Source organism: Bemisia tabaci, chromosome 1 (genome assembly GCF_918797505.1).
Source record: "Bemisia tabaci chromosome 1, PGI_BMITA_v3".
In the NCBI taxonomy this organism is placed as follows: domain Eukaryota; kingdom Metazoa; phylum Arthropoda; class Insecta; order Hemiptera; family Aleyrodidae; genus Bemisia; species Bemisia tabaci.
The window spans coordinates 54,219,124-54,233,806 of record NC_092793.1 but is presented as its reverse complement, the minus strand read 5'-3'; the positions used below and the strand labels follow the sequence as shown (position 1 = coordinate 54,233,806).

Genomic DNA, 14,683 nt, shown 5'->3' with positions numbered 1-14,683 from the left:
AAGTTGCAGCGATGCACTTGAGGTCCGTTTGATACGCCTCCTATATGTTACAGTGCCTTTCAGTGTGGCCGCGTCTCTAACGATTGAATGACATTGGGCTGCATTTCGCGATAAGGAACTACTTTAAACATAAGTTTTTAGATGTGGAATATGTAGCAAAAATGAAGATGAGAAGATTGAAAAGAATTTGATTTAAATAATTTAAATTATAATAATGTATTGAGTCGCCCTTTTATTAACACGAATAATACGAAATGACTTTACCGCTCTATGGAACTTTTCTTCTGTCTCAAGATACTCGAAAGATTCGGACCTATAGGCAAAAATGTTTTACATTTTCTAATAACGCACAAAACCACTTAACTTTCTTTTAAAATTATCGTCAAGTGAAAACGTCTGACACCATGATGTCATATTCATGAATTCTGACTAACCTAATGATGTGAAAACACTGCAATGATACTGCATCAGTACAATATTACAACTCCGGTCTTTCCTTATCATAGGTAGATTTTCTCGAGGGTCTTTTAGTTTGGAAATACAAACCATGACAGATGTATGATGCATGCTAAAAGCGTGGTTTTTAACATTGCCTCTTCAAAGTGACTCCTTAGTATTGCTGGATAAGGTCGGCTTAGAATAGTCGACTCGGTTTGAGAGTTCTTTGCGCGTTGGTAAAAAAAAAAAGCGTGACAATTTTTTCCGATTAAGTCAATTTAATGATTTGGTGACTTTTTATAACAAATGAGTAAGATTGTGTATGGGTGAAAGTTGTATTATTTATCTACTTCTAAAAAATATTTACAATGGATCAAAATAAACCATCGCAGGATACAAGCAAAATTACTCCGAAAGTTACTGCATGTCGACGGATCCTATCTCAGGTGATTTCATTCTTTTTTTTAATCCCTTGCCCATTCGATATTTATGAACTCCCCAAACAATTAAATCGAATGATAATTGAAAATTAAAAGAAAATTAGCATGAACAATTCTCAAATTACTCTAATTTTGCGACGGAGAGCTAAGGAAGTTGCACTTGCAATACACAACAACAACACGTTGCAACAAACGTTATTTTTTGTATTCTTTAAAACTACACAAGAATCTTGTTAAAGCAAGTTTATGGATTAAATTTGTGCTTGGCAACATAGTTTAAGACAATTATAAATTTATGTAGAAAAGAATGAAAGAAAAAAGATTACAGATTTAAAGAATTCTAAAATATACCCTCAAAAAAAGTTTTTGTCGAGCTTAAGGCTGATGTATTTCTCTTCTCACCTGTTTTATTTGCCTGGATAATTTTAAAAATATGGTAGAGTGAAAGAACTGCACAACTGGAAAATATAGCAGCTGAGTGTATATTTATTTCACTTGATCTTAGTGAGTAAGATCATTTCTCTCAAATTTCATTGGACGCTCAGAGTGAAAAATAAAATATTTTTTGAGTTACACAACAAATTTGAACTATGATGTCACAGCTGAGTATGCTCGATTACTTCCAGGTCACTGCAACTAGCGTTGTAATTCTGCTTTATTTGAGCCTTGGTATGGTTATTGGTTTTCCTGCCATACTCATACCTGCTGTAACTAACGACGACAATGCGGACAACTTACATCTTACTATGGCCCAAGCATCTTGGTGTGGTGGGTATTTTTCCTAATTAAATAGATATTAGAGCTTATCCCATGTGTATAGTTACATATGTAAAGTTCAAATAAGTTTTGAGTATAGGAAAGTTAGAACATAAAGCATATTTGAACGGGTCATTTGGAGAAGGGTGTAACCACCAAATTCTCAGGAATCGATTTTTCGACGGAACACTAAATATTCTTGAGTGTGAGAGCATCATTTTACCGAGCGATTTTACAACATGACTTTCCAACGTCTTTTTTTAACAGTTAGAATTTTGAAAATGGGAGTATATATGAAAATTTATAGATTTTTAAATTAAGAGAGGTGAAGAGTTTAAGAATTTTGGTAGTAATATTGGGTTCATCGCATGTAAGTGGGTTTGCATGTCTGTTGATTGTAGGGGAGATCACCGAACACGCATGCTACAATATACATTATGTGTAAATTCTACGTTCATATTTCTTTTGTAGCTAGCCTCAGCTTCATCTTTCAGCCAGTGGGTGGGATAATGACAGGTTTATGTCTACAATCTTTGGGTTGCAAAGCCGTGATGATACTTTTAAACATCCCGCACATCGTATGTTGGTTAATGACGTATTATGCCTCTTCGATTTATACGCTTTGCTTCGCTCAAGCATTTTTCGGATGTGGTAAGTCCATAGTGAACACCATGGGTTCAGTTTTAGACTACTTATTTCATAAAATATGATGCTAATACTTATATTATGTAGGCATGTAAGCGTCAAAAAAAATGAAAGTCTGAAATGTTCCGCTCCCCAGGCGGCAATCGATGACGTTTGGTAAAAAAACATGTTTGCCAAAATTTGGGCCAATTTCAACCATTTTAAATGGTGCCAAAGGTCAATTTTGTGATGAAATTATGATATTTTGGTTTAGACCTCGATTTCGTACAAAAAACTCGATTTTACGCTGAAATCGTGCGTTTACGAGCAAAATGTCAAAGAACTCGACTTGTAGAGGATGAAATTTTACACTAGGAGGACGTCTTTGTAACCGATAAAAATCAAATTGAACTAGAAAAACTCAACTCTGTATTTATTTTTTTGGTCCTCAGAATTTCCGAGGTCCTACTAAATAGAGGTTTAAAAGACTCATTTTTCACGAAAATAAGTCGAAAGAGGGTATAAATGAACTGTAGGCAAGTGTTGAGGATGCAAATGTCATCAGAACCTCCTCAGTTTCAAAAAAAGTTCCAACTATTTTGCACAATCCTCCAAAAAGTGTACGGCTCGAGAAGCAGGATCGTGCTATAATAGTAGGGGGAAAGTGCGGTTTGACCGGGAAAAATTGCGTAACAAACTTTCCTTATGTAATCGTCATCAGTAGGTCCCCCTGATCAACTTCCTAAAAGTTAAAAATGGCCCGACCCCGGAATATCCCTCAAAAAAGTTAAAATTGAAAATGGCGGCCGTAATAAGAGGGTCCGGGAAATCGGTATTTTAAAATGCTCATTCTGTCTCATCATGTGAGGTAGCATTTCCTATGTAATTTTGGTCGTAGATTTCATAAATGAATTCCGCAAGGCCCCTTCTGAGCTTACGTTTCTCTCGGTAGTCGTATGTTTCCTTTAATTTCCTTTATTAAATACATTTATAACATCAAATTTAAGTTTCTTGGCCATAAATACATGAAAATAAAGGCACTTCACTTTCCTTGTTCCTTCGGTGAATATTAAAAAAATGCAACCTTCTGCCTTTCTCATTTGGCCGTCATCTTTGATTTGGAGCGCCCCCTTTGGCCGGAGGGCCTTGCGGAATTCATTTATGAAATCTACGACCAAAATTACATAGGAAATGCTACCTCACATGATGAGACAGAATGAGCATTTTAAAATACCGATTTCCCGGACCCTCTTATTACGGCCGCCATTTTCAATTTTAACTTTTTTGAGGGATATTCCGGGGTCGGGCCATTTTTAACTTTTGGGAAGTTGATCAGGGGGACCTACTGATGACGATTACATAAGGAAAGTTTGTTACGCAATTTTTCCCGGTCAAACCGCACTTTCCCCCTACTATTATAGCACGATCCTGCTTCTCGAGCCGTACACTTTTTGGAGGATTGTGCAAAATAGTTGGAACTTTTTTTGAAACTGAGGAGGTTCTGATGACATTTGCATCCTCAACACTTGCCTACAGTTCATTTATACCCTCTTTCGACTTATTTTCGTGAAAAATGAGTCTTTTAAACCTCTATTTAGTAGGACCTCGGAAATTCTGAGGACCAAAAAAATAAATACAGAGTTGAGTTTTTCTAGTTCAATTTGATTTTTATCGGTTACAAAGACGTCCTCCTAGTGTAAAATTTCATCCTCTACAAGTCGAGTTCTTTGACATTTTGCTCGTAAACGCACGATTTCAGCGTAAAATCGAGTTTTTTGTACGAAATCGAGGTCTAAACCAAAATATCATAATTTCATCACAAAATTGACCTTTGGCACCATTTAAAATGGTTGAAATTGGCCCAAATTTTGGCAAACATGTTTTTTTACCAAACGTCATCGATTGCCGCCTGGGGAGCGGAACATTTCAGACTTTCATTTTTTTTGATGTAACCCCCATGACTCAAAGATATCAATTGCTTTCTGCTATGCCTTTTGATCATGTATAAAGATGAAAAACTAATGTGGAAGTTCCCTCACGAAAAGATAAACAGGCATCATATCAATGCACGAACCTTTCATATTCTAAAACCTTCTCGAAAATATAAAATCTTGATCTCGGTTAAACATTTATTTCATCTCAAACGTGAAATTTGAACTTACTATAGTTACAAAAATTAAATGTTGATGGAAAATTGCAAATTACTGATAAATAAACATGAGATCGCCATAAATGGACTAAGTGCACAACAGCAACTTGTAAAGCAGCTCAAAGCTGCATTTTCCTTCTTAAAAACTGCAATATAAATATCTTGCTATTGCTCTTGTTATATTTGTCGGAGTCGTTGCGCTTCTTACTCAAGGCAATACTCTCTGATGTTGCCGCCAATCGTTGCATAAAATATTTTGTTGGCCGGTGATCTGAAGTAGTTGAATTATATTTTAATGCTATGGTCAGATCTCAACTCTCCTACAAATAAAACAAAGTAATTGACGCTGCCACAAATAAAATTATAAAAATAACGTAACACGGTTTTAATTTAGTGTATGACTTCAAGTTATCATGATATTCTTGTTACGGTCCTTTATTAGCATGGCTAGCATGGTGCTAACCTTTTTTTACTTTCCTTATTCTCGTGAAATGTTCGTGTTAGAGACATAGGCGGATTCCAGAGGAGGGGACGTTCGCCTGAATAAGGGGTGAGAAGAAGGAAAGACAGAAAAAAGGAAAGAAACGGAAGAGAGAAGAAGGAAGGTCGCCTGGTCGCTCATATTAGATACCTCTAAATGAAAAAATTGACTCAAACTGCATAGTGCATGCTTTAAAATTTTAAAAATTTTCCGGGGAAGCCCCTCGGGCCCTCCTCACGCCCACGCCCTGCTCCAAATGTCTAATACGCCTATGTTTACGGGGTAAATTAATTTTTAAGAAATACAGAGTAGCTACGTAAAACGTGATTACGATGACGTAGGTCCGCGATCATATATCTCGCTTGCGGTGTCGCTGAGAGTCTCCACCTTTATGTTGTTTCTTAAAGGAGAGCAAATTGACATCATTCCTTGAAGTTTTTGCAGAATTTTCTTCGCACAGAGAAGAAAAATCACGGCAGTTTTAAAGAATTTCCGTTGAGTAGTTTTCCGTTTAAAAATAAAGTAATACTTCTTTCGGACTGTTCCGAACTTTTTAGTTGCTGGAGGGCCCCTGCCTTCCAATGTCCACTCAGTGATTACTAAATTGTTTTTCTTTTTTTGGTATGACAGGAGTCTGCGACGTCGCAAACCGAGTATGTGATTGCCGACCTTCACCGTCGATTAGTATCATTCTCATGGAAGTTAAGTAAGTACTCACTCGTAGTTCATTGATTTTGGAGCATCATTCACTTGCCTTAATTCATTCGTAGAAATGGTGACATACATGTCTCAATTTGTTACAGTTTTAGGATTGATTGAAGTTCCGGGACTCCGATACGTCAGTGAGATCAGCGAACCGTCCGTCAGAGGCATAATTATATCGTCCACGTCTTTCTTTGTCTCTGTTGGATACCTGATCATGATTTTCATCGGAAGTCTCACAGATTGGCGCAATGCGGCTGCCATTAGCGCGTCTCTGCCGCTACTTTGCATTATTTTATTAATCCTGGTAATTAAATGTGATTATTGGTTTTTATCAGATTCATATATCCTTCGAAAGCTTACTTATTTTACTTAAGAAGTAAATAAGAATACTTTTTTTTACCAACAACTGGTTATATTACCTGGACAAAATGATAGGTTTAACATAAAAACGATGTTTTTTATTGTCATATCCGGTATAACAAAATTACCATTAATAATGATAATCTAGTCCTGGTAATTTTTCCATTTTATCTCGGCAATTCCTCTCTTTCACACTGGTAAAGTTACTGGTTCAAATCTCACTCAAAATCACGGTGTTGTGATGCAACCTGCGAAGGACGTTTCGAATCTAGATTCGGAGAAAAGGTGTACGGCGAATTACATAATCAAAAAATTGAAGGCGTTCCGGTTTAGAATAAACTCAAATGCATCTAAACGCAGGCCCGCCACAAGGGGGGGGGGGGGGGATACTGGGTCCCTGGTACCGGGGCCCGGGCCGTGGAGGGGCCCGTGACGCAGGTGACAAACCACTACGAATTCATGTGTAACCCTTGTCTCGTAGGGAAAAGTGAAACAATTACCCTAAAAATTCCGCAAAAGGTGAATAAAGTTTCAAAAACACGCTAGGGCACTATAAAATTTTTCTTACTTTTTTAGAGATTTTCAAGATTTTGAGTATATGTAGAATGATATTTTTAGTAACTGTGTTTCATTTTCTTCCGTTGTCGGATGCTAAGAGGCTCCTTTCTGGGCATCCTCGACTTCAATGGCTTAACTCCCTTGCCATAGACGTACGAAAGGGGAGTCCAGGGGGGCCCGGCTCCCCACAGAATTGAAAATTATCATCTGCCCCCTCAAAAAAAAATTTATAGATGTTTTGAATGCAACAATTCGAAAGTTTTTGGTGCTGAAAGTAAACAAAAAGGCGTAATTATTCTGCAGAAATTGATGGAAAATCTCCATCATAAGAGCTTCATAATGCGTCCAAATAGATTTAAAATTTCAAAATTTCCCGGGGGAGGCCCCCCGGACCCCCCCCCCCCGTGCTAGGGGCCCGGGCCAGAAAATTGGTACCAGGGCCCGAGATGGGATGTGGCGGGCCTGTCTAAACGACACTGCAGTAGCGCTACGCTCGCATCAGCGCGGCATCTGATTGTGTAGTAAATTATATTTTCGTAAAATATCATAATTTTTTAGTATAAAATTATTTTCAAAATAGATAAATACCCCTTGCTTGATATTGAAATGACTCTCTCAATTCAGAATTTTTTCTTGTGACTAGCATTGTTCAAAGCCAAAGCTCTAAGTTCCAAAGAAGTATTTCTTGCTGTATATACCGTCTTGAAAAAATTCTCAATTGAACAACATTTTGCAAACAGGAACTACTATCATTGCAATGTTTCAAAAGTTTATCTCGTATTTTATTATTCAGAGGGAAAAATAACAATTCTTATTCTCAGAGCATAATCTTCAGAATGGGAGGACCATTCGCTGAGCATATCGGTGGTGAAACTTCAGAATTGCAAATCTCGGTTTGTGGAGTTGAAGACTGCCTGTCATACTTTCTTTCCTACGCGAAAAACTACTGAATGTCATTATTTTAAAATTCCAGTGATTTTTCCTCTCTTTATGATGAATATTCTACGAAAACTTCAAGCTATGATATTAGTCCAGTCTCCTTTTAAAAAATAAATTAGTAGCGAATACTTCAAAACACCGCAACCGAAATACACATTTTTGCAGTTCCATATGTGAGTCAATATGTGAGTGTGATAAGATATTAAGTAACAGAAATGCTACTGACTTCCGACTTGCAAGAAATCAGATGAAGACAAAGCAAACCCTAAACATTTTGCTCTATCTCATTAAACCTGGCTACTTTTCATACGAACAATCATCATAATACAACTTTTAAGGATAAACCTGATGATCTGTAATCCGCTCGTCATGGAGATTTGGTTTAGCGATTGAAATTATCCAATTTTCCTTATACTCTTGTATGTAGATTCCGGAATCACCGATGTGGTTGATGTCAAAGGGTCGATCGGAAGATGCACTCAGATCACTCCAGTGGCTCCGTGGCTGGACATCTGCTCAGATGGTTCACGAGGAGTTTCAAAGAATTAAATTCTATTCGAAAAACAAGACACAGAAATTTCTCAAGACTGATCATTCTTGTGATTCGAGATCTGGGAGTGGAGGGCTGAGTTATTTCATGACAAGCGCATTCCTGAAACCTTTGTCCAAATGCTGTATACTTTTTGCCATTTTTGACTTCGGAGGAATGATATCATTCCGAAGTTACTTGGTGAAAATTCTCCAAGATCTTCATTCGCCTGTGAGCTCAAAGTGGAGTTCAGTGAGTATATTTTTAACTTTGAATTCATAAAAATATTATTATGTCAGCTGTCCGACAGTATAGTGAATAATGAGAGCTTTTGCAAGAAATATGGATGTAAGATTCAGGGTGGAAATTATACGTTCAGTATATAATGAGACTCTTACGAGACAATTTTGTAGAATGGGATGAACATTACTTCCAAAATGTGTTGATCCCACCTTCCATTTAAACTTCTTCATTTATATTATTCTTCCACGGGGCGTCACGCGAGTCTTCCCCATTGTACCCCGACAAAATTTTATATTTTGGTCGAACATGATTTTATGAGTCTGTATTCTTTTACATTGCAGTTATGGGTGGCTCTCTTTGGAATACTGGGTAATGTTGGATGCATGCTCTTCATAAAGAAAGTAAAGAAAAAGCCAATGCTCAGAATTTCACTGCTGTGCTGCACTCTGTGTCTCATTTTTCTGACCATGTTCCTGCTCGGATACATGCGAGTCATAGCTGACTCAGCATTTCATCATTGGTGTCCTCTAATAATGATTGTGGCACTCTTTTTCTTCTACAATTTGGGAATTCATCCTATTGCCTGGGCTTTTTTGGGCGAAATTCTGCCATATAGGTAAATAAAATTGACAAATCATCAATTTTTATATATATGTATATTCAGATGATTTTTGTGTCAGAAGCTTGCAATGACCTCATAATTTCAATGGAAGAGACGATAAATCACAATCTGCAGAGGCATTTAACAAGATGCCTGATGCCTGATTCGACTTTTTACCCGCGCGACTTGCACAAAGTACTCAATATTTTTAAAAGCAGAACAATTGAAAACATGCGACTTAGAGATTCTTCTTTGAACCATTTGGTTTTTTGGCTTGATCTCTCTGACAACGAGAAACGAAGAGTATTTCCATCTCAAATTCCTGGAGGATAATACAAAAATAAAGTAATTTCACGAAGAACAAGTGCGGGTAGAGTTGCCAGTGCACAAGCACAAGGTACTGATCATATGGTCATATAATGACGTCATACACTTCATACGCAGAGCATTCTCACCATTTGACATATTTCTGGCAAACAAAACTATGTGCATTATGACGTGAGCCCTGTTATGTATATATTCTTATGGGCCTCAGGGCTCATGTCTCAATGCACATAGTTCCGTTTGACAGAATATGCCCAATTGAGGGAAAAAAGCTCGTAAGTGAGTAAATTTAAGTCTGAATACATTGCTTCCAGGGGCCGTGGACCTGCGACCAGCTTTGTCGTGTGCTCCCACAATCTATTCACATTCGTCTCGGTGAAGACTTTCCCAAATTTAACGCAGTGGCTGGGACTTGAAGGCGCTCTCCTGGTGTACGCTGGTGTCTGCTTGTGTGGCATCTTGTTCACCTACTTCTTACCAGAGACCGAGGGCAAGCATTTATCAGACATTGAAATCGAGGTCGCGTGTGGCGGAAAAACGAATGAGGATGGTTTAAAAGCAACACCATGTGGAAGCTGACGGGTCTGATAGAAAATTCAAAATGTTACTGAACACTACTGAGATAGATTTTCAACCAGGTTAAAGAGAGGCAGTCCCGACTGGAACTTTGTCCCATGCATAGACGGTCCACTTGTGGCCCCTAGGAAGCTTAAAGTATGGCACTTAAGACATGCAAGTTGACGACCTAAGGTGCTACAGTAAATTGGACGTAATTCTCCCAAACAAAACTATGTGCATAATGACGTGAACCCTGTTGTGCATATATTCTCATGAGACTCAGGGCTCATGTCGTAATTCACACAGTTTCGTTTGGCAGAAATACGTCCAATTGTCGAAGTAAACCGATGGATTTCCCGTAACGGATCGTTATGCCGAGATTGATCCTGTTTTAGGTGCCGGACTTGTGCGCCAAATCGTAACTCTTCTGAAGTAAGGGCGCTCGGCAAGATGAAATCGGCATTTGAATAATGCGCGGCGCATAAAACAGTGGAAATAATATTCGAAGTTGGGTTCGGATCCAACATGCAACTATTTTAACTCCGCGGTGGGCTGGGTTGCATACGCTAAATTTTGCGGGCGAAATCTGAGATTTGCCCACGGCTTCCGCAATATAGGGCATGGGTTTGTAATTAGGGTTTTCCTAGGGCCTCGGCAAACTAAAATTTGAACAGCATCGGTGCGGATAAGTTGCGTTAGTTGCGTGCATTTCGAAATTCATGGCACGAATATTAGGAGAGCAGAAGAGAGTAGCAGGTAAAATGGTGGCAGGTTGCGGTCCTTGGTGGACGCTGATTGGACCGTGTCGCGGATTCTCTGAACCTCTCGACCTATAGGCATGGACCAAGTGAATAAACATTTATTCTTTAATTATTTATCCATCTATTATTTATCCATTGCCATTGAATATTTATTCTCTTTATCCATGCTGCAGGGGACGCCAATTGTGAGCCAGATATATTAATTATCGATGGATATATCATCGAATTGGATCCGGATACTGTTGTGGAGCAGCAGGTCGTGTTGCGTCAGTTATCGATCATCGATTCTAGTCGGCATAATGATCCGCCAGTGATTCGCATACATGTCCTAGTTGAACTGAGGATGGGTGCGACGTATTAGGACAACGGACCAGAAATTTTGTTTGTTGTGCAGCTTCCTACATTCAGTTTTCCCTCATTTGAGAGGGTAGGCAATATGCGCTCTCAAGAGTTTGAATAGTGGTATCAGAATATTTGGTCCTCTTTAAACGTGACGCCAGTGATTTTAACACTTCCTACTACAATATGTAAACAGGAGATTGACAGGAGTCCTAAAAACGATATATAGTCTTTAATTTTGGAATGTTCTCAAACAGTCACTTTTTGGAATTTCTGGATGTCCCTTGTGCCCAATATTCGGAATAATTGCCCCTCTAAGGTGTCGCACACTGCCGAGTTGAGGAAGAACACCATATGAATCTTCAGACGTTGCCAAATACCCTTTATTAAAATACAAATTTTCGGGAAAATCTATGAATATTTTTCCTCCAATTTTTCAAAGAATTTCGTTCACGATTGGATCGAAATTAACCGAGAATTTCAAGAGAGAATATTCATAACTCTCCTTAAAAATAAACATTCTTCAGGAAGAAATTTGGCAAGTCTCGAATGTTCACACGACATTTTTCCTTAGCACGGCAGTGTAGATATCGTGATTTTTCGTTCATCTCATGTCCCCTTTAACTCCTTTACAAGCATGGTGACAACAGGGCTTGTTTAGAAATCAGAAGAAGTTTAGAAATACGCCTTTACGCCAGAGGAGCGACGATAAGTGCAGTTCGTTAACCTCAACACAGGTACATCATTTCTACTGGACACAGCCATGCAAATCACTCGTAGATTGCTCTTCATAACAGCTGATATATTTTCTGCAAGATTGACAAGGTTGCACAAAACAACGATATCGTCGCTTTAAACGACACAACGTCTTAAAGACTGATTGTAAAATTGCATTATTTATTACTGAATACCTCTGATACATGACAATAAAATAAAAACTGCGCAAATATACCAAGCTTTATTACTTCAATGAGAATTACTTCCCATTTAAGACGACCTACTACCTTCAGTGGAACGTATATTTGTCAGACGAACTGCGTGGAATATATTTCTGAAAAAAGGCCTAAGGGAGGGGGGGGGGGTGTTCGTGGCAATCATGGGGCACGGACCTTAAAAATGGTACCAGGGACCGAGATGGGATGTGGCGGGCCTGGTCATGAATGACGGAATGTTTGCATTCGTGCTCACCAGTTTGCCTTCAAAAAGCTGGGTAGGCAACGTTAGCGGCTCAGGACCGATAATAGTTGCTTGCAGCGCTTTGATCAATGGGCCAGTTGTACTGGTCACAGAATCGTGTTTTGATTCTTAATTCTTGTAGATCAGCTAAAAATAATAATGTAAAATGAAAATAAATAATAATAAAAACTGTCCAAACGGCAACTCTCAACCTCAACGTTCAATATTAACCGAGATATCGCACGTTTAAAAATTCGATTTATGACGTCATCTACCGCGGTGGTGACACCCTTGGTTTCATCAGCAGGGGGACATTAGCAGGGTTGCCGTGTTTTCAATTTTGGAGTCCCCAAATAAAGTGGCAGCCTTGTCAATGTATTTGCTCCCTATCTTTGCATGGAGATTTGTCTTGATGCAGAGGTGGACTCTCAGGATGGCGTGGGATATCCCCTACATTTTGGCCTCAAGTTGAGAGCGTTTTTTGAGCTTAATAGTTGATTTCAGAGAAAACCAGCAGCACCATCGTGTTTCTCGCGAACTTTTACATAAGAATCAGTAGTCAAATCGCAAATTCCTCACACATACAACATCTCCATTCTGTGAGCAGCGCAACTGATCCATTCATCAGTTTCAGTTCTAGTCCAGTGGCGATTAATCCACCCATCCACGATGTTCTGCGCTCAATCTCACTAGTTCGCCTTCAATTAGTTGGTAGGCAACGTGAGCGGCTCCGGATCAGTAATAGTTGCTTGCATTAGTTTGAGTATTTCATCAGTTGCAGTTGAACGGGTTATTTAAAGAGGAGCGAAACCACCAACTTTTTAGAAATTGCGTTTTCTACGTAGGTAGTACTCTACTCAATATCTATATACTGAATCGCTGATAAAAAATCATATTTAGTGTGAATTGTGCATTAAATATATTCTACTGAATCTGAAGACACCTTCAAAGACAAAATGAAGAGAGACGCTGAAAGAAAAAAGAGGAGCGCAATCACCATAATGCTCGTGAAAGTTCAGCAGGCTCAGGATTTGGATCTCACGTGTATTTAAGTTGAGAGCCATAAAGTTATTCGAGGCTTTACCACTACTAATCCACATTTCTTTTAACAATCCACCAAAATTTCAGATAGGAAAAAATAATTGTAATTTGTTTGATAATGATACGGCGCAGCGCGGCGATAACAAAAGCCGAGTAGCGGCGATTAGGCTAATAGGCAAACTGTTTGAAGTAGTAAACAAAATCTTTGAGCTCCTAGCATAACCAAGTTTATATACTATCTAAACCTCATTTTACTTTTTCAGTCTCAGTTGAAATGCTAATGGCCTAATTCTTTAATCATTAAACGAAACACATCCGAAAACATCATTACTGTTCTATTAATCTTTCAAGTAAACCAGTATTCCTTTGTCCAAGAGTGTAGATGTTTAACTAATCTGTTCGTTCGAGCGGCGTGCTGCGTGACAAGAATTCGCGTTCGAAACCGGAGGACTTTAGTCTGCCAGTGATTCTTATCATCAGTTTGTTAAATCAAGAAACATCAGCATTATCCAAATCATCGTTTGATCGCTCGATATCGGTGCTATTGTTTGAATACATGGGATAGTAACAGTGTGTACATATCTACGAGTCGCTCCTAATTAGAATCAGGACCTCATGTATGTATCAAAGCTCAATATTTTGGTTTCTTTCAGCGGCACATAGATTTTAAGGTGACAATTTTTTCTCAGGTAACTCATCTGTAATATTTTTAACTTCGTATAACAACTGAGAAATCAATTCACATCTCCGCTCAGCGCCAGAACACAAGTGTTTATTTTTCATTAAAGCTAACCTCAAAATATATTTTCATTCTTTATCCGCCTTGGTTTTTCATAACAGTCACTGCGGATCCAATATATCCATGAAATGAACTGTATTTTGTAGGAAGGTACCAAGTCGCATCAAAATCAAATTCAGGCAAAGAGGTTCGAAGTTTTACCACTTCATATGACTCAACCAGAGATTAGTTCTGGAGGAATTCTTTCGAAGGCTGCCCTGAAATCATTTTATTTCAACTCATTTCTCCATCTTCTCTAGAATATTGATCCATCAAACCTGCTTAGTTCAACATTATAGTTTCTAGCTCTTTACTGCAATTAAATTGCGGAACTATAATTTGACAGTTAGCAGAATATCCTTCAATGTACTCACACTTCCAACCTGCAGAACTTACTTCGCAGATAACTGAACAACAATGATTCGTCCGTCCGGAGGAGAAGTTCGTAAGTACTTAAGTACATATACACCTACTAGCAACTTTACATATCTAGCCCCATTTTCAGTTGCAATATTAATAATATGTTTCATTTTCATGGAACCTGTTATGACTCCAGGAGTTTGCCGTCTGTTAAATGAATTCATAACGGAAATCAATAATTTCAGTGATATTATTTTGATGCTGTCTACATACACTGGGTTCTTATTCCGTGCCAGGATTGTTATCATTTACCAAAAAATACCTTGAAACTGAGCAAAATATTTTTTCTGGTATGACCTTTTGGAACTGCATAATAAGGGAATAATGTGTGTTCAGAATTTGACTAGGCATTCTATCCACTTTCCCTCCCTTGTAGCTAATCTTTTTTATTTAAGACCTTCATCATTTTTTCCTATTTTAGAGAGAGTAAGGAAATGCTGATTATAACAAAATTTGATGAACA

General features: G+C 38.3%; 1 protein-coding gene across 2 annotated transcripts; it reads left to right on the top strand.

Moving 5' to 3' along the window:
* The first annotated feature begins 259 nt into the window (after nt 1-259).
* LOC109043164 (facilitated trehalose transporter Tret1) lies at nt 260-11,754 on the top strand. Of its 2 annotated transcripts, none has more exons than XM_072303576.1 (7): nt 260-884; nt 1,505-1,646; nt 2,106-2,285; nt 5,692-5,897; nt 7,878-8,231; nt 8,564-8,838; nt 10,640-11,754. In XM_072303576.1, exons 1-7 carry the CDS (start codon nt 807-809, stop codon nt 10,653-10,655), a joined length of 1,251 nt encoding a protein of 416 aa, XP_072159677.1. In that variant the 5' UTR covers nt 260-806; the 3' UTR covers nt 10,656-11,754. The 2 variants fall into 2 exon arrangements, with proteins under 2 accessions (XP_072159677.1, XP_018915815.2); XM_019060270.2 differs by having other exon boundaries at nt 268-884; nt 9,462-11,754.
* The last annotated feature ends 2,929 nt before the right edge of the window (nt 11,755-14,683 follow it).

What these genes read in the sequence shown, in the direction of transcription:
- LOC109043164 (XM_019060270.2), top strand. Translation starts at nt 807, where the DNA reads ATGGATCAAAATAAACCATCGCAGGATACAAGCAAAATTACTCCGAAA. An exon ending in GTCGACGGATCCTATCTCAG is followed by an intron (nt 885 to 1,504) that starts GTGATTTCATTC and finishes GATTACTTCCAG; the next exon opens with GTCACTGCAACTAGCGTTGT. An exon ending in TCAAGCATTTTTCGGATGTG is followed by an intron (nt 2,286 to 5,691) that starts GTAAGTCCATAG and finishes AATTTGTTACAG; the next exon opens with TTTTAGGATTGATTGAAGTT.